This window comes from Acomys minous (assembly GCF_964271855.1).
Source record: "Acomys minous genome assembly, chromosome: 1".
In the NCBI taxonomy this organism is placed as follows: Eukaryota; Metazoa; Chordata; class Mammalia; order Rodentia; family Muridae; genus Acomys; species Acomys minous.
In genome coordinates this window covers 58,662,145-58,686,255 of record NC_140483.1, presented here as the reverse complement: position 1 = coordinate 58,686,255, position 24,111 = coordinate 58,662,145, and the positions used below count along the sequence as shown (strand labels likewise).

General features: G+C 50.4%; 2 protein-coding genes across 2 annotated transcripts in view; both read right to left on the bottom strand.

Moving 5' to 3' along the window:
- MAPKAPK2 (MAPK activated protein kinase 2) overlaps positions 1-23,032 on the bottom strand; it is a 48,327-nt gene extending 25,295 nt beyond the window's left edge. The window contains exon 1 of the mRNA XM_084778669.1: positions 22,459-23,032. Within this exon, the coding sequence (XP_084634795.1) occupies positions 22,459-22,698 (240 nt within the window). The 5' untranslated portion in view covers positions 22,699-23,032. The remainder of the gene's footprint in view (positions 1-22,458) is intronic.
- On the bottom strand, positions 596-5,805 carry LOC311596870 (uncharacterized protein; the record flags this gene model as incomplete). Its single annotated transcript, XM_084780746.1, has 3 exons — positions 4,728-5,805; positions 1,350-2,242; positions 596-1,308 (listed from the first exon to the last, which is right to left on the bottom strand). Exons 2-3 carry the CDS (start codon positions 1,720-1,722, stop codon positions 596-598), a joined length of 1,086 nt encoding a protein of 361 aa, XP_084636872.1. The 5' UTR covers positions 1,723-2,242; positions 4,728-5,805.
- Positions 23,033-24,111: the final 1,079 nt, after the last annotated feature.

Sequence of the window (24,111 nt, the reverse complement as noted above, 5' to 3'; positions counted from 1 at the left end):
TGCACGCGTGCTTCTGGAACAAAGCACATTTATAGAAACCAAAGAGAATTAAAGAGATGAAGTTTCTGAACAACAACAACAACAACAAAAAATCACTCATATTTTCAAAAGCCCAGTTTCAATAATTTTCAGATTGCCTCCTCTGGCCCCTCTCTCTAATTCAATGGCACAATTATCTGAATCTGGCCACATAGACAACATGTGACGGACTTTGTCAGAAGATCAGAATGCGGAGCAAGCGGGTTCTAACTTAAGTGCTACAGTTAGTTTCCTGAGCCATTCTCACTGCTTTCTTCCCTGTATGACCTAAGCCAAGCCTGGCATGGACCCCCAGGAGAGCACAGGGCCCCAGGGCACCCCTCCTGGCTATCAACGCCTACAACTGGCCAGATCTTTCCTCGCCTTCCTAGTTCCCAGGGAATCCGGACCATCTGGAGCTTCTGGACTCAAAAAGAAGGAGCAAACATACATTTCAAATAGAAATGTCTCACAAAACAGAACTGCGAGGCCACAGGTAGGAGGAGAAAATGTCCCTTAAGATTCAGGCATTTCAACACTTGGTCTCCAGATGGTGGCGCTGTGTGGAGACTGTGGCCTACTGGAGTAGAAAACATTCACTGAGGACCTTTGAGACTTTAAAAGCCCCACTTCCAGGTCCTCCTCCGCACTTCAAGATGGACACTCTTAGTTCCTGGTCCTGCCACCATGCCTGCCGCTGACCTCCATGCCTGCTGCTGACCTCCATGCCTGATGCTGCTGACCTCCATGGCTGATGCTGCTGACCTCCATGCCTGATGCTGCTGACCTCCATGGCTGATGCTGCTGACCTCCATGCTTGATGCTGCTGACCTCCATGCCTGATGCTGCTGATCTCCATGCCTGATGTTGCTGACCTCCATGCCTGATGCTGACCTCCATGACTGCTGCTGCTGACCTCCATGCCTGATGCTGCTGACCTCCATGCCTGAGGCTGCTGACCTCCATGCCTGATGCTGCTGACCTCCATGCCTGATGCTGCTGACCTCCATGCCTGCTGCTGCTGACCTCCATGCCTGATGCTGCTGACCTCCATGTCTGATGCTGCTGACCTCCATGCCTGCTGCTGCTGACCTCCATGTCTGATGCTGCTGACCTCCATGTCTGAGGCTGCTGACCTCCATGCCTGAGGCTGCTGACCTCCATGCCTGATGCTGCTGACTTCCATGCCTGCTGCTGCTGACCTCCATGCCTGAGGCTGCTGACCTCCATGCCTGATGCTGCCGACCTCCATGCCTGCTGCTGCTGACCTCCATGCCTGATGCTGCTGACCTCCATGTCTGAGGCTGCTGACCTCCATGCCTGATGCTGACCTCCATGCCTGATGCTGCTGACCTCGCTGATGCTGCTGACCTCCATGCCTGAGGCTGCCGACCTCCATGCCTGATGCTGCTGACCTCCATGCCTGATGCTGCTGACCTCCATGCCTGATGCTGCTGACCTCCATGCCTGATGCTGCCGACCTCCATGTCTGATGCTGCTGACCTCCATGCCTGAGGCTGCTGACCTCCATGCCTGATGCTGCTGACCTCCATGCCTGATGCTGCTGACCTCCATGCCTGATGTTGCTGACCTCCATGCCTGATGCTGCTGACCTCCATGCCTGATGCTGCTGACCTCCATGCCTGAGGCTGCTGACCTCCATGCTTGCTGCTGCTGACCTCCATGCCTGCTGCTGACCTCCATGCCTGCTGCTGACCTCCATGCTGACTGTCATGCCTCTGGTTTGCCATGATGGACTCTCATCCCTCTGAAACTATAAGACAAAATAAACTCTCTTTCCTTAAATTCCCTTTGTTTGGTCATGGTACTTTATCATAGCCACAGCCAAGTAAGACCCTGAAAAAGGAGCCTGAAGAAGTTGGAGGAAGTCCCTGCAGCACCTGGGGTAGGGGAGGCCTGCTACTACCCTGGAATAACTGCTCGAGCACCAAGGAAAACCCTGAGATGCTCATCACACAAAACAGAGGGATGTCATCTAGGGCCAGAGGGCAGTGACATAGGCTAGCTCTAAAAGAGGCAAGGGGTGCAGTGTCAGCTCTTCCCCAGCCCCCAGCTCAAGCGCATGGCATTCCACCTAGAACCCTAAGATAGTTGGAGGCCCTGACCAGAAGATATGGACAGGCGGCCATTACAGCAACAGACTCAGCCACCGCCTGCTTCCTAGCCTTCAAGGACTTGGGTAAATAGCTGGCACGGCCACAACCTGGAAAAAAAAAAATGAAGATTTCTGAATAAATAAAGTGCCATGGGGGTGGGGGGGGGGTGAGTTTCCATCAAGACCAGTTCATCTGGAAGCTGTCTAAAGGTCTTCCTATTAGCAGTGACGCATCGCCAGCTGATGGGGGAATCATCTCACGCTCCTTCCATGTGTTCAGGCCTCCTCCACCCCTCGGCCCACTTCTACCTCAATGAGTAGAGTTCCTTTCCTACCAGAGAACTGCAAGTCTTGAGCAGTCACAGCTCTGGGTCCTCGAGGCAAGGAGTCTGCCGGCACAACCCCAGTTGGCAGTAGTGGTTAAATCTGCTGCTTCTTATATATATATATATACTTTTAAAAAAAGATTTATTTATTATTTATACAGCACTCTGCCTGTTTGTACACCTGCAGGCCAGAAGAGGACACCAGATCTCATTATAGATGGTTGTGAGCCACCATGTGGTTGCTGGGAATTGAACTCAGGACCTTTGGAAGAGCAGACGGTGCTCTTAACCTCTGAGCCATCTCTCCAGCTCCAAATCTGCTGCTTCTTACACCAAGGCTGGCTGGCTGGGTCTCAGGGTCAGCATGAGCCCTTTCTCCCCAGGGCTTACCCCTCCACCATCAGTAACTGGGCCTCTAGCTCTGTATGAGGCCCGAGAACATGGCAAAGAGCTGGAAAATGAGAGACGCCACACTTAGATCTTGCTGAGGACAGACTAATTCCTCTGTAAAAGCTCAAAAGGGAGAAAGCGGACTACAATTAAGCCGGTACAACAGAGAGGGATAGGAGGCCTGGCTAAGCCTGAGTCTCCCTGAGGCCTCCCAGCAGTGCCAGCATATAGCCCCAGGAAGTGACTGATTCCTATTTGTCCCTGGGCATGAATTTCCTTACAAACAGCCAGACTATGCCAGGCGTGGTGGTGCACACCTTTAATCCCAGCACTCAGGAGGCAGAGGCAGGTGGATATCTGTGAGCTCAAAGCCAGTCTGGTCCACAAAGCAAGTTCCAGGACAGCCAGGACTACACACAGAAAAACCCTGTGTGTACAACAAAGAGGGGGTAGGAAAGGAGGGAAGGGAGAGAGAAAGGGAGGGGGAGGGGGAAGGGGAGAGGGAGGAACGGGGAGAGGGCGAGGGAACCAGATTCCCTGCACCTTGCCCAGGAAGAACACTGAAACCATGAACCGGATCTGGAAACCTCTTTGGCCTAGTTTGTTCCAGGTAAAGAATCCAGTTTGGTCTTCCTGAACTGCCCCAGGGAGCCTGACATCTCGGCGTCATTCACCTTCAACCAATACCAACAATGCTCTAAAAACAGTTCCAATCAGGACTCTATAAAGTACAAGAAAGGGCTGGAGAGATGGTTCAGTGGTTAAGAGCACCAAATGCTCTTCCAGGGGGCCTGCGTTCGACTCCCAGCACACACATGTTGCTGCACAACCATTTGAAACTCCAGTCCCTGGGGATCTGACAATCTCTCTGGCCCCTACAGCAACAGGCATGCGTGTGATGCTCAGACATACACGCAGGCAAAACTCCATTCACATAAAGTACAAAAGTGAAAAAAGTTTATTTTAATTAAAAAGTATTTTAAACTTCCACAAGCCTTAGTTATTTATTTGTTTGTTTGTTTGTTTGTTTCACAATTCTGAATTAACTGAGTGCCTGATCTCCTGGTCTGCTGTCCAAAGCCCCCTCAGGCCAGTGAGGAAGGGAGAAAACCCCCAAGTCACCTGCTTTTCCCTAGCTGTTCCCTCAAGGGTCAGTATAGCTGCCTGGCATTGTAGTCAGAAAAGAATGCAGGGAGATAAAAGCAGGCTAAATCTTACTCCTCCCATTGCCAGGATTAGCAAGCAGCTGCCCAAGGATCCCCAGCCCCGCCTTCCCGAATACCAAGAAAGCTCCAGGCAGCCAGAGCCTCCAGCACCAGTGTCTGCCAACTGCTAGGTCACCCCCACACTACAAACTGCACTTCCCAGGCGCGGCAGATGTAGCTGCTATTCATTGCTTCCAAGGCAGGACAAAGCTTCCCCAGAAACACAAAGCAAAAGGGCTTCAGGCAGAGCCACCTTTAAGAGAAACCACCTGCCGGGTCCCTTGTCCACTATCCCCCACCCCCAGCATGCATGGGCACATACATACACAGGCACACACACAAACACACAGCTTGCTAGCTCAGATCAGGTGACTTTCTTTGAATCACTAGACAGTTCTCTCAGAAAAGGAATATTTTATTGTTTTTCAGATAGTATGCCATAGGATGCTAATGATGGGGGTGGGAAGAGAGAGGGGGGGGACACAAAGTATACCTGATTCTGTTACTGAGAGCTTCTCAGGCTCTTTTATGTGGTGACACACACATGCAGAATAGAAGGCCTCCCCACCTATGTGACGTCACAGAACACTTTGGGATTGACTTCAGAGTTTAGTGAAATGAGCAGCCCTTTCTTTCATGGTCCCCTAAGCCCCAGATTAGCTCTTCCATTACCTGGAGCAGAGAAGAATCACCTTGCTTCACTTCCTCTTCTATGAGCTTGGGCAAGAGGGAAAGGAACAGTTGATGGATGCACACACACAGTGACGCTGCCTTTGCTGTTTGATACAGTGGTGATAGGGCTTCTGCAGGGACCATTCGAAACTAGTAAGAGGGACAGAACTCACACATCCCTCAAGCTAACGCCACAGAAAATATGGGCATGCCTCATGAACCACCTAGTTTTTAGGGTTGTTGTTGGTGAGGTTCTTTACTTTTGTTTATTTTTATTTAATGTGTTTGAGTGTTTTGTCTGAGTGTATGTGAGTGCACCACACGAGTACAACCCTGGAGGAGGCCGGAAGAAGGTGCCAGATCCCCTGGAAGTGGAGTTTTAAACGGTTGTGATCTGCCTATAAACAAACCCAAGTCCCCTGCAAGAGGAACAAGTGACCTCACCACTGAGCCACCTCTCCAGCTCTGGGCCAGATAGTGTTACTCTCTTACGGAGCCTTCCCTGCCCCAACCCTCACCAGCCCTCACGCTGCCTGTCAGAGCACCTGGGCAGCTGCACGCCACGCATACCACCTACACTATAACCACCACCCATGACCCAGGGGGACTCAGCCACCAACACCCCTAATTCCAGAAGAGAACGGAGCAGGAGGAAGACCCACAGACCTTGACTGCAGGGGATTCCTGGGTACTTCTCACCCAACCATCCTATACAGCGCCGGATAATGGCACACACATAGTAACACACATTCAGACAACACACAGAGCCTCACCATTGCTCAGAAACTTCATATTCAGATTTCCTTTCAAAATTAAAAACACTCCTTACTCCCCAAGAAAAACTATTAGTTAAATCGATTCCAACTTTGGGTGGGAAAAAGACAGAACCAGTACCTTGGGTTGAACTTAAGAGAAAATAAACCTTCCTCGGGAATGGACTTTCTATTCTGCTCACAATGAAGCTGACCTTGGAAGGTATCTCCTGACCCGTGTGGTTGAGCACCAATAGCTGTATGTACTAGAGCCTGCAAGCGTGTACACACACACACACACACACACACACACACACACACACACACACGCAGGAGGCCTCTCACAAACTAACTGCTCTTCTCTGAAAGCTCTGACTATTCCTGGCACATGCGTTTCTCAGAACACCTTTGACAGGGCTGCTGGTTGTGGTTAGTGTCTCAGCACCATCAAGAGGCTGGGGAATTCCTCCAGCTCTGCGCATCCTGGAAGGGAGGAAGCCCTACATTAGCCCCCCACCCCACCCTGTCATCTCCACTGCATCGGAAAACAAAAACAAAAACTCAAGAGATCTCGTCAAACAGTACTGAAGGCACACTATTTAAAAGTAAGAACACAGGACTGCAGAGATGGCTCCGTGGCTAAGAGCACTGGCAGCTTCCCAGAGGGCCTGGGTTCCTACATGATTCCCAGCACCTCCGTGATGGCTCAAAACCATCTGTAACTCCAGTTCCAGGGAATCTGACACCCTCTCCTCACCTCCACAAGCACAAAGCATCCACCTGCATACACATGCAGACACAATACCAAAGCATATGAAATAAAAACAACAATAACAAAATGCTTAAAATAAAAATACCTTCGTATACTTTATACCCTAAGATAGATATCCAAGTTTATTCCTACCCTGTCTCTCCAAATTCTCTTCTTGCTCAGTCAGCAAAATTGTCCAACCTGGGACACACTGGACTTGAAGCGAATGCTGACCACAGTCCCAGCCCAGAGAGCAAGGTCCCTGCTAGGTATTTCCGACACCCATCCAGGCCCCTCTACTCTGCTCAAGGCTGTACTCACTTCTTTGTCACTGTAGCTGGGTAGGGCTAGGTTAATAACAGCTAGTGCTTAAATACTTGATTTAAAACATTTTAATTGTTTAAACACCAGTTCTGCCTCTGAGGCAGCCACGCCCCGAATGCTGCTTGCTAATTATCAGCTGCCACGGCAGCAGTTTCCTCATTGGAGCTGCTGAGCTGCTGCTGGGTGCTGAGGGTGAGGATGCTGGTGCACAGGCAAAGCTCTCTTCAGAGCCTTCTCAAACCCCAAAGCCCCCAAAGAATAGAGACAAAGACATAGATCCACTCCGCCATTTCAGCGCACCTTGAGGAGTCTGGACACTGGGCCTGCTTGAGAGAATGCCAAACAATGGGGAGCACTGCTTCTCCTCCTGGGGCTGAGCTAGCTGAGCTGGGGTGGAGGTGACGGTAACTCAAGTCTTTGCACCCATGCAGGCAGGATCACCTGCAGTTGGTTTTGCCCGGAATGGCAGAATGCTGGCAGGTAAGATCTTATATGGGTCTCAGAAGATGATGGAAAGCCCAGCAACCAGGATGCTGAAAGATAAAGCATATGGAAGGTGTCAAGGGAAAATAAAGGGGTAACTACGTGTGCAGTGGGGAGAGGGAGGAGCTGCCTGGAAGAGAGATCAGGCTCAACTTTCTTGTATCCCAGATTTAGGGGTGTGTGCTTAGGAAATAGGGGGCGTCTACTGAAGATCTCTAAACAGAAGTCGTATGGATGGCCGAATCCCTCAAAGTCTCCGAGGGAAGCAGATGGGCATCGTTGAGCACATGTGCCAGCCAGGCAGAGCTGCAACAGCAGGAAAGGACGCAGACATGCAGAAGGTACCTGTGGCCATTCCAGCTGCACCCTCCCAGGGATCCAGGTCCTCCCCCCTCAGTCCTCAGCCAGGCCAGACAGCCAAAAGGATCCTGGGAATGGTGTTACGTCTCTGGGTCTCCCTAGAACCCCTGGCTTCCTAGACTCCCTGAAAATGTGCCTGCCAGGGTCCACGCTGTAGTGTGCTTGACCATCTGCTGATACACAGGCGTGGGGTGATGCATTCTGCCATGGGTCTGAAGAAGGTAAGGGCATCAAAGGATTTTTACAAGATCAAGAACAAAAGTTTCACTCAATAAAGTTATTATTTTTAACATGTAAGGGTTCCTTGTTAAAGAATAAAGCTCCTGTCACTAAAAAATTTAAAAATAGGCTAGACAGATGGGTGGTTGCCAGACTCGGGCAACCTAAAAATATCCTAAAAATCGAGTATCCTAAAAATACACATTCCTAGTCAGAAGGGGGATAATACGGAACAGTATATAATGACATCTCTGTATGAAAATCCTATAACATAGGCTGACAAGATGGCTCAGCACATAGTACTTGTTGTGTAAGTCTGACGGCCAGAGTTCAATCTCAGAACCCACATCAAGACAGAAGACGAGAACCAATTCCACTAGGGTACCCTTGGCCTCTGACATATGCACCATGCAAAATGTGCGTGCGGACATACATACACACAAGAAAAATAAAGTTTCTTTTTTAAAGAAAATGCTAGAACGAAACCCATTTCTGCATGCTGACTTTAGATTTTTAATTTTTTTGAAAAAGATAACACACTTTTGAATCCTTCCGCTGCAAAGTCTAGGACTCCATGAAACACAGGAGAATGGCCCAGAATGCTACACCTTAAATGCTATTATTACCCACAAATGAGTCTGATGGTCAGTTTGTGTTAGAGGCCGCAAGCCTAGATGAACATCTCTAGGATAGGATGTCCTCTGAAAGAGACAAGCTAAATGCTTTGAAAAGATCCGTCTCTAAATGAATGATTTCTACTTGCCCTTCCCCAAGTCCCCTCCATTAGATGAAGCTGGATGACTCCTCCCTCCAGTTAGGAAATGTCCTGTGGTGACAGGACGCCCTCCACTTGTGCTACATGGTACAGTGGCCACCAGCCGACTACTGGGCGCTGGAGATGGGGCCAGGGCTTATTTGATTTCCATTTAAACAACTGCACGTGGGAACATGACAGCTGCCCTCACACTGGCCACAGAGGCTTCTTTGGGAGCAGGCTCATGCACTCAACTATGGGATCCAGGGGTAGACTCTGACCCCCATCCTCACAGCCCTCTCCACCCTGAAGATGGGATGATGAAGTCCAAAGACAACAGCAAGAGAGGAGAGTCTTGTGTTCCCAGGATCCGAGTGCTGCATACGAAGAACAAAGGCGCCTGGACCACAGGACGTCACCGTTTTCTCCCTGCAGGAGAATTAACAGACACCTGCCCTGGGCAGTCCAGTATGCTACCAGCAAGGCCCAAAGATGACCACATCCTGACGGAGCCTCAAAGCTGGACTGCACTGGAACTTTTGGGTTTTGTTGAAGTACAGAAAGCCAAGACAAAGGAAATTAATCTGACCAAAGAAATACAGGAAGTCAGTTTAAGTTCCCCAACTTTTCCAAATCTCACGAAGTTTCCATAGTGAAAATATATCATCTCTACATTTCCAAATACAACTGGATTCCTGCCAGCTCCAGCCCAGGGGCCAAAATCAGACATGACCAGAAATCCACATTAACATGAGTGATTGTCCACACTTCGAGCTCTGCCTCACACAACTTGCTTGTGCCTAAACACACAAGACAGTGGCTGTCAGAGCTGAGAAACAGAAGCTGCTTCAACCTTCTGATCTACCTCATGAATACAGACCGGCCCGTGTGGCAGGAAGCGCGCTGCGCGGGCACCAGGGCCCACTTGTGCAAAAAGAGGCGGCAACCTTCCGAGTGTGTGCTGGCAGAACAGCCACCTTGCCGCAGACAGGAGCCTTGTCAAGATCCTCAGTCCAAGTCATGGCTGCCTCCTCCCTAAAGAGGAAGCTAGCCTTCCACAAGGACAGCCTCACGGAGAAGGACAGAAAGGTGTGGGTGGGAAAGAACGTCCTAAGAAGGCTACATAAGAAAAGCACAGAGAGGTAGAGGCGAATGGACAATAAACCATCCAAGACCACACACACTTTTTTTTTGGATGCTTACTGGAAGGTGAGGGGGGTTTTTCCCCCTCCTTCTTACTCTATAAAAAGAAAAGAAAATGTTGCAACTTCCTTTGTTACAGCACATGCTTAGGGGGAAATTAAAAAAAAAAAAAAAAAAAAAAAGGCCTAACCCATTGCTTCACTTTCTCAACTGCATTAACGGACAAACCTTCGTTCCCCAGACCTGCCCTCAGCTCTCCGAGGAGACCCAGGCTGGGCACTGGGCTCCACCTATGAGCCTAAACACAATTAACCATGCAGAGTACTCTGGGGCCCAAGGAGGAGAAAAACAAAACAAAACAAAACAAAACAAAAACAAAAAACAAAAAAAAACTGCTGCCACAACTTCAGCCCAGCACTTCTTGCCAGCTCTCACTCCCCTCCAGCCTTTAGAATTGTCAATTAAGCAAGAAACAGTCTCTCCTTGGTCAAACAGAAGGGAGCAGCCTGCAGTCCCACCCACTTCCCAGAGACCAGCTGCTGCCTAGGGTTTTGCCCTTACCTTCCACAGACTGTCCCAGCTATGTGTCCACGCAGCGTCCTGGGCTACACAACGAAGTGATCCCACCTCTATCTACCCTGCCTTGGGGAGCCCACTCAGGTGTCTGCTTCCTTTACTGGCCTCCTGTGGCCTTTCTCTGCCACCAGCTCCCTGAGCCTGTCCATTGATCCATTCATAAAACTAAGTATCAGACCAGAGGGGGATCTGGATTAGAGGGCAGAATGGAGTGGCCGTGCTTGTTTTCACTCATTGTATGCATTTTGTATAAGTCTGTAAGCTCCAAAGAGAAGGCGTACTAACTATCCTCACCGTTGCAGCGATTCGTACAAATAAACATTTCGTAAGTATTAAAAATAGAACATTAGTTGCTAGCTCACCTATGATCTGAATTGTAATGGGACCATGGAAGAAACTACTCAGAGACAAACTACAGGCTGCGAAAGGACTAGGTTTTAGGGTTTGTCACTCTCCGTGCCCAGCAAAGTAGCCCACACTTGTTATCTCAGCACTTGGGACCCGCAAATCAGGGATTGAGGTCAGCTCAAGATACTAGTGAAGCTCTGTCCCAAAAAAAAGAAAGAAAAACAAAGCTTACAGTCAGGCCCTTCCATCATCTGTAGCTTCTGGCCTTGGCTATTCCTTTTGCCTGATGCATCCTCTTCTACCAGGTACCAAGTCACCTCCTCTAGGAAGCCTTTCCTAACCTGCCAATGAAAACTAAAGCACCAGGCTGGATAGAGTGTTCCACCGCTTAAGAGGACTCACTATCTTCCAAAGGGCCTGGTTCACATCCATCGGTAGCTCCAGTCCTAGTGGATCTGACGCCCTCCTTTGTGGGCACTGCATGTACATGGTACGTACTCACACAGGCAGGCAAAACAGCCATATACATAAACATAAATAAATATTTAATATATAATAATAAAACTAAAACATCACACAGAGAGACAGGCAGGCAGACAGACAGAGACTGACTCCTGGCATTTCAATTTCAGACATCCTTCCTTTTTTATTTTCTCCTCTGTACCCACTAATATCTGACAAGCTGTACCATTTCATCACTGTGTTCTGTCTTCCCCTACAGGAATACAAGTCCCCTGCAGATGAGATTGGGTTTTTTTTTGGTCTGTTTTATAAGCTGATATGTTCCCAGAACCTAAAATAATGCTTAGCACTTGGCGTTCAATAACTGATAATGAATTAGTTATTCGGAACATGTTTCTTCTTCTGTAGAAAACTGGCTTTTACGTGGCGGTAACACTGCAGGGACTAACAAGGGCTCACACAGCATCGACTGCCCCATCCATCGCACCTGCTCCATGACAACTTGCTATTCATGCAGGAGTCCCTGGAGCAGCTGAGCTTCCAGCAGAGGCCTGAATGACAGAAGGTTGCTATAGGAATCAAAGCCAGCATGTGGCTCTGATCTACCCAACGGGAGGCTACAAAAGTCATTCCTGACACTGCTAATTTTCTTTTTACTACTTACATCTTATGGAGGCGAGGGGGAGTAAGACACACGCATGCCACAACACGCATGTGGGTCCTGAGGATCAAACTCAGGTTGGGCTTATCAGTGGGGTACCCAGTGAGCCATCTCATCAAACCTACTTAGGTTCCTTAAGTAGCAAGTTATTCTGGATTTGGGGGTGTGGGGGGGGGTTGGAAATTACTCTAAGGTAAACCCTGCTTAGAAATGCAGGGTCTAGCCCACATTGCTGAAACTAAATACATACATACACACATGCATGCATACATACATACATACATACATACATACATACATACATACATGAAGCTCCAATGTCCTCTATCTCACAGCAGACATAGAAGGGATAACATCCAGCCATGGGAGGTGGGGCCCTCTGATGGCCAGTCAGCAGGGAAGACAAGGGGCATCATGGGGGAAACAAACACTTATAAACACTGGGTAAGTGAATAGAAATACTACAGCCAAGAGGAGATTAAAGTAACACTGGCCTGGGGGTGGGGGGCGTTGGGAAGGGCTCCCTGTGTACCTCTCTCTCTAGGACCCAGGTAACCACTCCTTTCCCAGCATCAAGTCACCTTCCCACCAGTGGGAATGCAGTAACAACCAAGGAAAGCATTCAGTGTGCAAGTCCTGCTATGTCTCCTCCTTTCGACTTACAAACAGTCGAAGGGGGTCCAGACATGGTGTAGGACTTGCTCAGGGCCACACTGGTAGGGCTGGAAACCAGGTCACTAGGGTTCGCTTTTCTATTCAGGCTGCGGGACATGGGCGACAACAGGCCCCATGAGAATGAAAGCTCTGACCTCAGACCCGGCAGTGTGACGCTCGACACCGGCCTATCTTGAGACACTCAGGCACAAGGCCAACAGAAGGAAAACGCCAGCCAGCATCTATGTCTCTGCTGTGGGTCTACAGCTAGCCAAGAACTGTAGGAAAGTTGGCACACTCCACATGTGTGGCAGAGGGTCTTCCTCACAGACAGGAAAGTGAGGGGCCCCGAGGGCAGGGAAGAGGGGGAGGCAGAAGCATTAGCTCCTGTAATCCTCATGTTAAGAATGAGAATTCCACTACCAGAAGCAAGAGGGAAACTCCTTGAATAGACCATCTGAGTGGATGCAGGAGACGTCACTCAGAAGATGACTCTGGAGCAGCTGCCAGGACACTGGGCAGGGACACACTGACCAGGGAGGGCTTTACTACACCCCTGGCTAAATCTCAGAGCCGAGCCAGCACTATCCCATGTGCTACCACCGTGCACCGAATCCTGAGTTTTGCTTCTAGTGAGAGCATCAAGTCACTATGTTGAAAAAGAGGATACAGTTAGAGGGGTCAGTAGGTAAAGGTGTTTGCTCACAAACCTGACGATTTGAGTTCAGCCCAAGGAACCCATAAGGTGGAAAAGGAAAACACACACACACACACACACACACACACACACACACACACAGAGAGAGAGAGAGAGAGAGAGAGAGAGAGAGAGAGAGAGAAATATACACTGAATGAATGAATGAATGAATGATGTATCTCACAAATTTTAAAGACAAAAAAAGATGATGTAAGAAAAAAAAATAATAACGACATGGACTCCCAAGGAATTAACAGCTAATCTTGCTGCTTGCTTGCGCACGGAGAACTGCGCTTAGAATGTGAGTAACAGGCGAGGGTCTCTTTGGTTTGACAGGAAGGTTTACTTTTTCTACTTCCTTTTGGGAGGTGAGGAGCAGGAAAGAGTTCTGGGGATTGAACCCAGGGCCCTTCGCACAGGCTCTGCATGCCTCTGCTTCAGGACTCACTGGGAGAGACTTCAGGAAAGGCCAGCCTCTGTGCAGGACAGAAAAAGTCGATATAGTTAAGAGTGGGAAAGAGGGAGACAAGGAAGATACGGAGAGATCGATGCAAAGGGACGCGGGAATGGGGTAAGAAAGCAGGTAAATATTCAAACATGGCGACGGGAGGGAAGATGCTGATGAGAACCAGCCCCATCTGGCTGAGTCACTATAACAGGGGGCAGAAGAAACCCAATCGGGAAGCTGCATGATCACAGCTGGCCTTCAGCAAACTAACCCACTAAGCACACAAAGGAACTGAAGGGAGGCCTCCCCCAGTCCACTGCTCACTGTCCCCTGGTTTTCACTGTCCCCCATGCCCCTTGTCATTCCTCTCTATTGCTTCCTTTTCTACTTACACCTCAAGTCAATCTTATTTCCTTTCAAAGAATCTGAGCCAAGGCGATCAAGTCCCTGATGTGAGACAGTGCGAGCTGCAGGAGAGGGGTGCTGTTGCCACTGCCCTCTTACAGCACAGGGGGAGAGAAAGAAAGACAACCGAGGCCTGAGCACCCCTGGTCTGCTCCGGGGGGACAGCAAAGATGCTTGTGAGCCCGGTGGTCTGAGGAGGACACCGAGCTTCCTTTGGAAGCATTAACAAAAGTTGCAACATAGTTTGTTCTCTCACTGTGGCCTGGATGCCAGTAGTGAGGAGGGGAAAGACATGAGATACCCCCTGACTCTCCTAGCGCCTCCAACACCACTCCAGAGTGTGGGTGGTCTCCGCCAGTCTACCTGCATTCCTAGGATGTTCCGGGTTCTGTCCACAGGTGGCCCCGGCCACCCTGCACTCCCCTACAGCAAGACACTTGAAGCAATCTGCAGACTCTCCCCTTAGTGTCTTCCCTCCCCAGTTCCTGCAAAGCCTGCTCCTTCGCAGTCTACTAGCTTTCTCCTAAGAATTAAGAGACTGGGGAAGAAAGAAGGCTTAGATGGGAAAGCGAGAAAACATGCTATTCCCAGGATGGGGCCCCTTCTGTCACAGTTAAAAATAAACTCTTACCGACTACACCCAACTCCCGTCTAGAGAGGCCATGGGGTCATGGCTGATGCAGACGACATGAGGCCCTGGGGATAACAGGCCAGTGAGGGCAGCCAACGAACCAGGGTCCAGGTAGTTAACTCCACGGAGCCAGAGGACTCCCTAAGTCTTACCTCTCGGTGCCTATCGCTCATCTGCCCAGTGTTCTCCAGCTAAGAGACACTCTACCTCATAAGCTTCCTTGTCACAGAACCCCCAGGAGGAGTTAGAGAAAGAAGACACAAACTACTCCCTCTGCCCCTGCGGTGAGAAGGTTAAAAGGCCTTCTGCTCTTGATGCCCTTCTTAGCTGGCTGAGCTAGGAGGCCCTGAAGGGCCCTGACCTGACGCCGCAAGGAGGGTTCTCAGAAGCCAGGGCCCAGCCACTCCTGGAAGTCAATATAATGAGGTCATAGACTTCGGGATGTGGTAACATAAAAGCCACACTGTGGGGTGGGGAATGGAACTTAGGAATAGTGCAGGGAGGACAAAGAGGTAACACACTGAGTCCCCGGCCAGACGGGGTAGGCACTGGAGGCAGATTCACACGCACTGGCAAAAGCTAAGAAGTAGCAGAGATGGAGGCAAGCATAGCAGAAGTAAACACTTGCCCACATATCTCTGTCCAGACTCTCCTGCCTGGGGACAGCCCCTTAGAGCTGTCCCAAGTGACTCAAGACACCTGAAGAAGCCCCAGCTGCGGCTCATCACCCAGGCTACAGGACAGAGATTTGGCCCAAAGTACCTACCAAGCTCAGGCTGGAAGGGAAAAGGGCACAGAAGGAGGGCACAGGTGAAAAATGAGATAAACAGTTCAGCGTGTGGCAAGAAGACCTGGGCGAGACACCAGGGCCTGGCTTTGAAGCGAGAAATGCAACAGTGGCGAGTTTATTTTTAGACACTGAGACAGAGGGGCTGCCTATGAGTCCTGGGCCCGAGGCAGGAGGCCAGGCTGTAAATGGCCAGTGTGGCCTGTGAGGCTCCCAATAAAATGGATAATCAAAATGCCATCGAAGGGACCAACTCAAAATCACCTGCCACAAAGACGATGGAGGGTAAGGAGCTCCAAGGGAAGATACAAGTGTCAGCTGAAGCACAAGCCAGAAAGACTCCTCTGGGTTCCCTCTTCTCCCCAGGGACAAAAGATATGTCACCTTTGCTTCAGAGTCAGAAGACTCATCTAGAAGCTAACCTAGATGGAAGACATCAACAGCACAGCTCCCTCCTGTTACCTGGATGGCCACAGAGCTGCCACCTGTGCTCCCCACTCTCACCTCCCAGATGAGTTCAAATTGGGACTGCTGAGGGGATGCCCAAAGCCGTCCGTCCCTCAAGAATAAGATGCCCTTTCATGTGGCCCTTCTGGAGAGCTCAAGTTCCCAGCAGAATAAGCATGCAGTTTGAAGGGGGAACATCCCATGCAAATAGAGGCTGACCTTGAGCTAAGTCGCAGGCGCCGCCACCTCCAGCTGGCATACTGAGATGTTTACTGGACCACAGGAGAAAGTCTCCAAGAACAGTGCCAGAGGCCAAGCCCAACCTCACGGTCCCTCCATTTCGGTGCTGCCTCGTCCAAGCAAATCAGGACATCCTAGCACGCAAGAGCCCACGAGCCCACGTGCACGCCGAACCGCTGCTCTTGCCTGGTGCCAACAGGAAGGAGAGGGCAGTCTCCTCCAGATGTGCCCTCTCCTCTGAGAGCCAGCGGGCCCACACAGAAACCCTAACATCCTCATCAACTCTGGGGATCGGTCCCCATCCACAGGCTAAAAACAGCCCCTTGCCCATAACTGAGACTGTGGATGAATTAAAAGGTACTCCATCGAGTGAACGAAGTCTCATGCCAAGACAAACCGTTAGCTGACAGTACTATCCCGGCTACAGTTCAGCCATACTTACCCCCAAGTCAGGTGCCCCAGTGTAGGGCACAGCCTTCACAGCCAATTGCAGTGGCCTTCAAACGTCCCAAAGACTTCAAACGGCAAAGAGTCTGGTGAAGGAAAACAAAGGATCCCCATCTCTGCCTTGTACCTCCACCCCGCTAAGAGTCTTCTAATTTCAAGGCAAGGCTGACGTAGCCCGTCCTCTCTGCTGAGCAGCAAGCTGGAATGCTTTCTAAGCTTTCTTATGGGAGAGCGCAGCTGGTCAGTAAAGGTTACTAGTTGGCTGGACACATTACACCTATCAGAGGGCATCCACACTGGCCCAAGTACTGCTGACCACTCAACACAGTGTGAGTCTCGCCCCTAGCCTGTGTTCTCCTGCATGGCCTCTTCTAACACACACACACACACACACACACACAGTACTTGCCCAGTGATGGCTAGAGCCCAACTCTCAGATGTGGGCAGTGGGGCACCAGAAGGTGACGACCTACTCAAAGTCAACACAAGTAGTTACCAGGGTACAAAACCTAGACCACTTCAGAATTTAGGTTTGTTTTGTTGTTATTGTTTTTAATTTTTTATCTAGCACATAGCCACCACCATCACCACCCCCCAAAAAATATAAGCTTATCTATGTTCATTTATATTTGAACTTACATATAACTTATATATACCTCAACATATAAAATGTCAAGTCTTAAAGGTCCTAAAAGGTATCAGCCCTAACATTAGAAAAGACAACTCAGCCTTACTGGTATATGTAATATCTAGCTGTTCCAGCGTGGCCCTTTTTCCTTACCGATAACCCCATTTACACTGGGAGCTCTGTGAAAAGCTACTTGTTGTGTTTGTTTGTTTGTTTGTGGTTTGTTTTGTTTTGGGTGGTGTTGGGGTTTTGTGTGGTTTTGTTTTGTTTTGCTTTGGTTTTTCGAAACAGAGGTTTCTCTGTGTGGCCTTGGCTGTCCTGGACTTGCTTTGTGGATCAGACTGGCTTCGAACTCACAAAGATCTGCCTGCCTCTGCTGGGATCAAAGGTGTGCAACACCACACCCAGCTAATGAAAAGCTACTGGTGAGGGGACCAGGGAGCTGAGTTTGAGTCTGACAGGTCGTCAGTTACCACACCATTTGCTGCTGGTAACAGAACAGCCTATGGAACCCACGCCAACAGCAGGTTCCACAGCATATGGCTTCACTGCCCACAAGCAAGCAAGATTTTGGGACACACCACTGCACCTTTTCAGCAGCAGCCCAGCCTCTTCCTCAATGGGATGGAGGAGGTGACAAGGATGACTAAGGAGTGTCCATTATTACCCAACTATCAAGAGGTGTTCCAGTCCCTACAAATAACCCTGCCTTGCCCACTCACCTCCATCCAAGGCAAAGAACCACACAAAAGTGGAGGCGAGGGGTGAGACCTCAACATGACCCACAGGAGGGTGTGAAACCGAGAGAAAACAGGCCAGCGTTGACTGCTACGCCGCAGAAACAACCAGAAAGAGCAATGGTTCTGAGCAAAGCAGGTCTACCCTGGCACCTCAAAACTACTCCTACCCAAGCACTGACACCTGCCCACCTTAAACGGCACGCCTCTGGCACAGACCCCTCACTTCCCGATTCCTGTAGGGAACAGGGGCTTGACTCCACCTCCAGTCCCAGGATTTGGCTCCTGCTCCCATTCCCACACCTGCCCCAACTCCTTGTCTCTCCAATCATGGATACCCATGCCTTCACCCTCCCCCAGAAAGAGCACTTTGCTTCCCAGCCCCCCACCAATATGTAGCCCTGAAGCCATAGGATGCTGTTTCTTTTGCTGTCCTTTCAGATGCCCAACCGTAACCTCAACTAGAGGCTTTTCAGATTCTGTGAAAGTCCAGATTTCACAAATGAAAAAGGACCACGGAACTAACCCACTTCTAACCCTGCATCAAGGGATGCCCAGAACCCCACTTCAGGAGAGAGAGGTGAGGACCATGCCAGGACCGCTTGCCTGGAGTCTTCTTCAAAAGGGGGAAGCATTCTCAGAAAGCAGAAACTTGACCCTTCTGTCCAAAAGTCCACAAAACCCCCACTTCGATGACGCCTAGCCTTTCTTTATAACATCTTCAGGCCCCACCCCCGCATCCCCCACCACCCCAAAAAGGTTTGAAGCTGATTTGACCCAAAGACAAGTAAGTTCGATTCCAGATTCTGGCCCCAATGCTCTGACCTCCCCTTCCCCTCGGCTCTAGGTGCAGCCAGTCTCACGATATCTCTGGCAGACCCACTCATTGCTCCGAGGAGGCCCAGCAAGTTCCCACTACCACCAGGCAAAGTTTCCCTTGGCATTATCAGTCCTCACAGATGTTCCTCCTACAGAACCCCTCTATTCTCGGGCACACAATTTAGGCCCCTGGCTAGCAAAGCCCAATAGACTTTCCTATGGGAAGGAACAACCTTCTTAGCACTAAAACTGTGGCTGGCAACTGCACTTTTTTTTTTTCATTTGCTTTTATGCCTTCATGTTGGCCACTTTTAACATAAACAGCTATATACACTGTATTTGACATCGCTGCCCTAGACTACATTTACTGATCTTGCCTTCTCCGAATAAACACTCCTTGACCCCCAACGTTTTACGGGGCACTAATGCCACTCACTGCCCTCTAGCCTAAATAAATATACCGTAAACGCTCCACAAACTGTCAACTACCTGGAACCAAACTGTATGGCATGACCTTGAGACTTTCCTCACCTCGTGTTTCCATCCAGCACACGTCAAACTTAGATACTGCCCCCTGCCAGCCACGCTATCAGGTCATCTCTCCAGTGAGGACACAGAAACCAGGACATTGCCCGTACTGCGAGGGGGGGGGGGGGGCGCGGGGGTGCTGGTGTTGCCCTTCGACAAAGTCCAGGCTAACTGTGAGAAATCCTAATCTCTCCCTCGTGTTACGGAAAGCAGTGACATCACTGTGACACTTAAATGACCTAGTGAAGGAGTCACACTGCAGAGAGGGAAGGAACCACAGGACCTTGCTTCCTCTAGGCTACGAAATGGAAAGATAAACAGAGATAAGTTATGACAACACTGTAAAGCAATAACATGCTTCACCTAATCAGCCTTGAACAGCAGAGTGGGACAATAGTACAAGCTCTAATTAAATTTGTTCAGCTAATACCCACGCGTTACCATGACACGGTGAAGCAGAAGGCAGCCAAGCAACCCAGGGGGAATACAGCCAATTCATACACAAATGGATTGAGATTAGGTGTCCTCACCCCCCCCCCTAAAATATAGCAGAATCCCCAAAAAGCAATAGATTTGTGTCACAAACTCTCTATTGGGGGCATCGGGTCTGTTACGCAACCAAAACTCATGAAGCTGCTGGCTTCGAAGCTGCCTCTCCAAATTTAGTTAGTGGGGCTGGAAGGTGGCATATACCCACCCAACAAACGGAGCGGCTCTTCCGGCTCAGGGCAATGTGAAACAGCAACCAGCTGTCTGCCTGTCAGGAGGCCTGAGACTGGGAAACAGAAGAGCTGGGTTGAGTTCCCGCCTCTGTCAAGTGAACGGCCTTGGGTAAGTAAGTCATGCCTTCTTCATTCTGGGCTTTGGTTTTCTTCACCTACTAAATGAATGTGTTGGGTGGTGATGGCCTCTCAACTGGCTTCTAACTGCCTGGAAGCGTGGGCATGACTCAGGGGCTGGCGAGGAGGGATGAGGAAACAAGGAGACAGCATCCACAAGAAGCATCTGGACATCCGCTCTCTGAAGAGCACAAAGGAAAAAAAAAAGCAGAAGGACCAGTTGGTTCCTTTATTTATTTACTTTTATTTTATACGCCTGCGAGAGTGTTTTGCCCACATGTGTGTACATATGTACGTGCACCAAGTACATAACGTGAACAGCGGGCAGAAAAGGGTGTCAGAGCCCCTAGAACTGGGGTCACAGACAGTTGTTACCCAACTGGGTCCTATGCACAAGGCAGCAAATGCTCCTAAGCGCTGAGCCATCTTTGGACCATTTTTAAAGCTCTGGTTTCACTTACTAGAACGAAGAGTAGAACCTACTAGCAACCTTCATTTTCCAACATTTCTGAGGGCTAAGGACAGCAGCCTTCTGAAGCCCCATGAGAGCCAGGCTGCTGACTGCACTGTGCACTAGGTTCCTAGGCATAGGCTCAGTACACTGTACAGAGCACAGGTCTCCTCTTAACATCCAAAGGGACCATCAGCCCAGCCTGTTCCACTGTGTCCTCTTCCCTGGCTGCAGGAGAAAAAGGCTCCATGTTCTGAAGGCAATCTCACTACTGGGCACCTAGTTTTTAAAGTATAAGAAGCAGCAATCTCCACGGCACATGTCACTGAAATGGGATTTCTTTTCGCCGGATTCCCCCACGGCTGCGATCACGCCTCTGCCAGTATTTGGGTATGAAAGTGTGTTGACACTGCTGCCATTTCTCCAAACATCTTAGCTCTCCTTCTTCCTGTATTATTAAATCTTAACACAAAGCTGTATGAGAAATCTGGAATTTGGCAGCTGAGTCAGCCTCGAAGATTCTGGGAGCGGAAGGCTGCCTGTCAAAACAGACTGACTTCAGTCCTCACCCACTCCTCCTAAAGAAGGGAAAGCCTGAGTGTCGTTCAATATGCTGCTGGGTTCTTTCCTTTCAAAACTATTCAAAGGAGGAAAATATACAAACTTCTCTTCTGGGAATTATACCAGAAATCGGAATTGACAGCCTAACACATTTCTAGAAGACGGTGTGTGCCTGTGTGTTTAAACAGAACAGGAAGGGTTGTGAAGTGCTTTTGTTGTGAAGTCTTTCTATTTTGTTCCAAGTAGCCAAGAGAATGAAGAGCCAGCACCCCCAGCCTGCTGATGGGTAAAGGCAGATGGCATCTCAGAGGTCGGAGAAACCTTTCCGGGAAAGAACATCTGTCACTTCCTCAAACAATACAGTTAACTGTGGTCAAACTATTCGCTCACCTCCTAGTCCCCAAGGTCAGAGCCACTGTTCAATCAAAACTCTTTCCTCTCTTGGCTACTAAAATGGATGGAAATCGAAATGAGAAGCACAGATGCTGCAGAATTCAAGGCTAAGAGTCCCTCTCCAACATTCAACACCAAGCAACAACCAGCTTTAAAAAAAAAAAATCTGATGTTGAGGATGAAAACGACAAAAAACAGTATCGTAGAAACAGGACTTATTTGCCCCAAAGTACCAGGGTTTTGATCCAATTACTGTGTCTGACAACAGTCTCACCCACGACTCATCTATCTGTACAATATACCAGCCGAAACAAAGCAAGTTGTGTGGGCTGAAGGGAAAGAGAAAAATAAAACACAGGAAGTAGTTTGCTCCTCCAATCATTGAGACATCCCAGGGGAAAGAAACCAGACAAGTGACCTTTATTGATAGGGTGTAACCTGAAACCCTTAAGAAGAAAACTTTGTAGTGACCCTGAATGACAGACTCACACACTTCATTGGGACCTTTTGAAATACCCATTCTCCCCTACCACAGAAACAGAGACACAGAGGCGACACAGAGACAGATGGACCTAGAAAGATGAGAAGTAGGTTTCCAAAACGGAAGAATAGCGTTTCCTGCTTTGAGTCGCCAGCTACCAGGACCAGTTTACCAGCACTGAGCTGAGCCTGGCTTGCAAACAAGGTTTCTCCTATGGTGCGTGGAGCAATGGAAACAGCACGGCGCAGCCTATAGGGCAGCGCAGACCAGGAGCTGGCGGTTCCAGACAATCGCGGGCCACGGAGGCGGGGTCCCCAGTCTCCAGCGCCGCGCCGACGCGCCCCACCGCTGCGCGCCGACCTCGCGAGGCCGGAGAGAGCGAAGTCACATTCCGGCTCCCAAATAAGGCGCAGGGTTAAGTAAACCTCAGAAAGCGAACTTCTCCAAACCGACCGACCAACCAGCTCAATGAGTAAAGGGCCTTTTGTGCCCGCAGAAAAGAAGGAGGGAGGGACGAGGCCACCGTGTCCTCGCCGCCGGGTGAAACGAACAGTGGCTGTCCCCGACCCAAGCGTGGCCACCCGGCTGGATCCCACTCACACTCCAACATGGCAGTCCTCGTAAGTCCTCTCGGGTCCCGGCCACTCGCGAGGTGACCGGAAGCTGCCCCGGATCCCAGCGCGCTCCAAGGCAGCCCAGACTTACCTTTAAGGCGAATTTTTGCTGGGTTCTCTTGTCGAAGATCCGCAGCACCTTCCCGTTGATGCCCAGGCCCAGCACCTGGCTGGTGACCTTGTAGTCGTCGGTGATGGCGTTCTTTCGGATCTGCAGGCCCGACTTGACGTGGAACTGGGGGAACGGCGGTGGCGGCGGCTGGGCCGGGGCGGGTGGCGGCGGGCTGGGGAACGGCGCCGGCGGGGTCTGGCCCGGAGAGCCGGACAGCATGGTGCCGGGGGACTCGCGCGCAGAGGCAGGGGCCGCGGCCGCCCCCTCCTCCGGCTCCTGTCCGGGTCCCCGCCACGCCCCGCCCGGCGACGAAGTTTGCTCCGGGCTGGAGCCGGCTGCCCCGCCCCGGCCCGGCTCCAGGCTCGGCGGGTCGCGGGGCCCCGTGGGTCCCGCTGTGCGCCGCGGGCGCCCACCAGCCCTGCTCCCTCCCTCCCCCGGAGACTTGCGCTCCGGGGAACGCGGGACGGCGGGGGCCGGCTCGGGGGTAATCGCCGCGCCGAGAAGTACCAGCCCGGGGGCGGCGGCCGCGTCACAGGCTGCTCTGCGTCCTGGGCTGGTCCTTAAAGGGGAGGATCGAGGGTGGGGCTTGGGGGAGGCGTGGGCATGGGGGAGGGGTGGGCCTTAAAGGGGAGGAAGTCCAGTGGCGGGAGAGCAATGGGACCTGGCTAGCTAGCAGGGACTGTGGGCTGCCAGTCAAGGAGAGAGCACCGAGAAATTCTAGTTCTTTAGCAGGGCCTGGCGAAGGGAAAGAAGAGGGCAAAAGAAAGGCGTCTGGATAATCCAAACAAAACCTACAGTTCTCCAGCTGCTTGGATCTAGAAGACTGGTCATCGGAGAATTTGGAGAGGAGGTACATTTTGAAGGAAATGATGATTGAATCTTCCTATGTAGACCGTGGGGGTTGGCGGATACCCGGGCTGTGCTGTGGTTACAGAAACTGTTCATCCTAGGGTCAGGTATTAGTAACGTCCTCCTTAACATTCTTGTGAGTTTTGCCTTTTTTTTCCCCTCGTGGACTTAGTTTTTCTGTGAAAATGTATTGCCGTGTAACCGTAAACAATTTAGTTATTATGCATTTGAACATATTTTTATGTAAATCAAAAATGACCCAAGATTGGAAAGGATGGGGCACCAGTAGCCCCTGTAATCCCTGGGGGCTGAAGCAGGAGGATGGTAAGTCCAGAGGGCCAGTCTGACAACAAAGGCAAACTCTCTCTCAAAATACCCACAAGCCCACCTTGGTGCACGTGCCTTTAATCCCAGCACTCCCGAGGCAGAGGCAGGCGGATCTCTGTGAGTTCAGGCTAGCCTAGTCTACATAGCTGAGGGTTTGACTGTTGGAGCAGTTAAGAAATGAGACAAAGGCACAAAATGGGTACACCGCTGCAGCTTACTTACTGAACAGACCAATTAAAGACGAGGCCTGACCCGTGGCCACACACAGTCTCTAATATGCCCCAACAACACATAGTCTCTAATATGCCCCAACAAAACTCTAGAGATCGAACCCCCCCTACCCAGATCTAGCCAATGGACAGGACATTCCTCACAGTTGAGTGGAGAGTGGGGTATGACTTTCACACGAACTCTGGTGCCCCATATTTGACCACGTCCCCTGGATGGGGAGGCCTG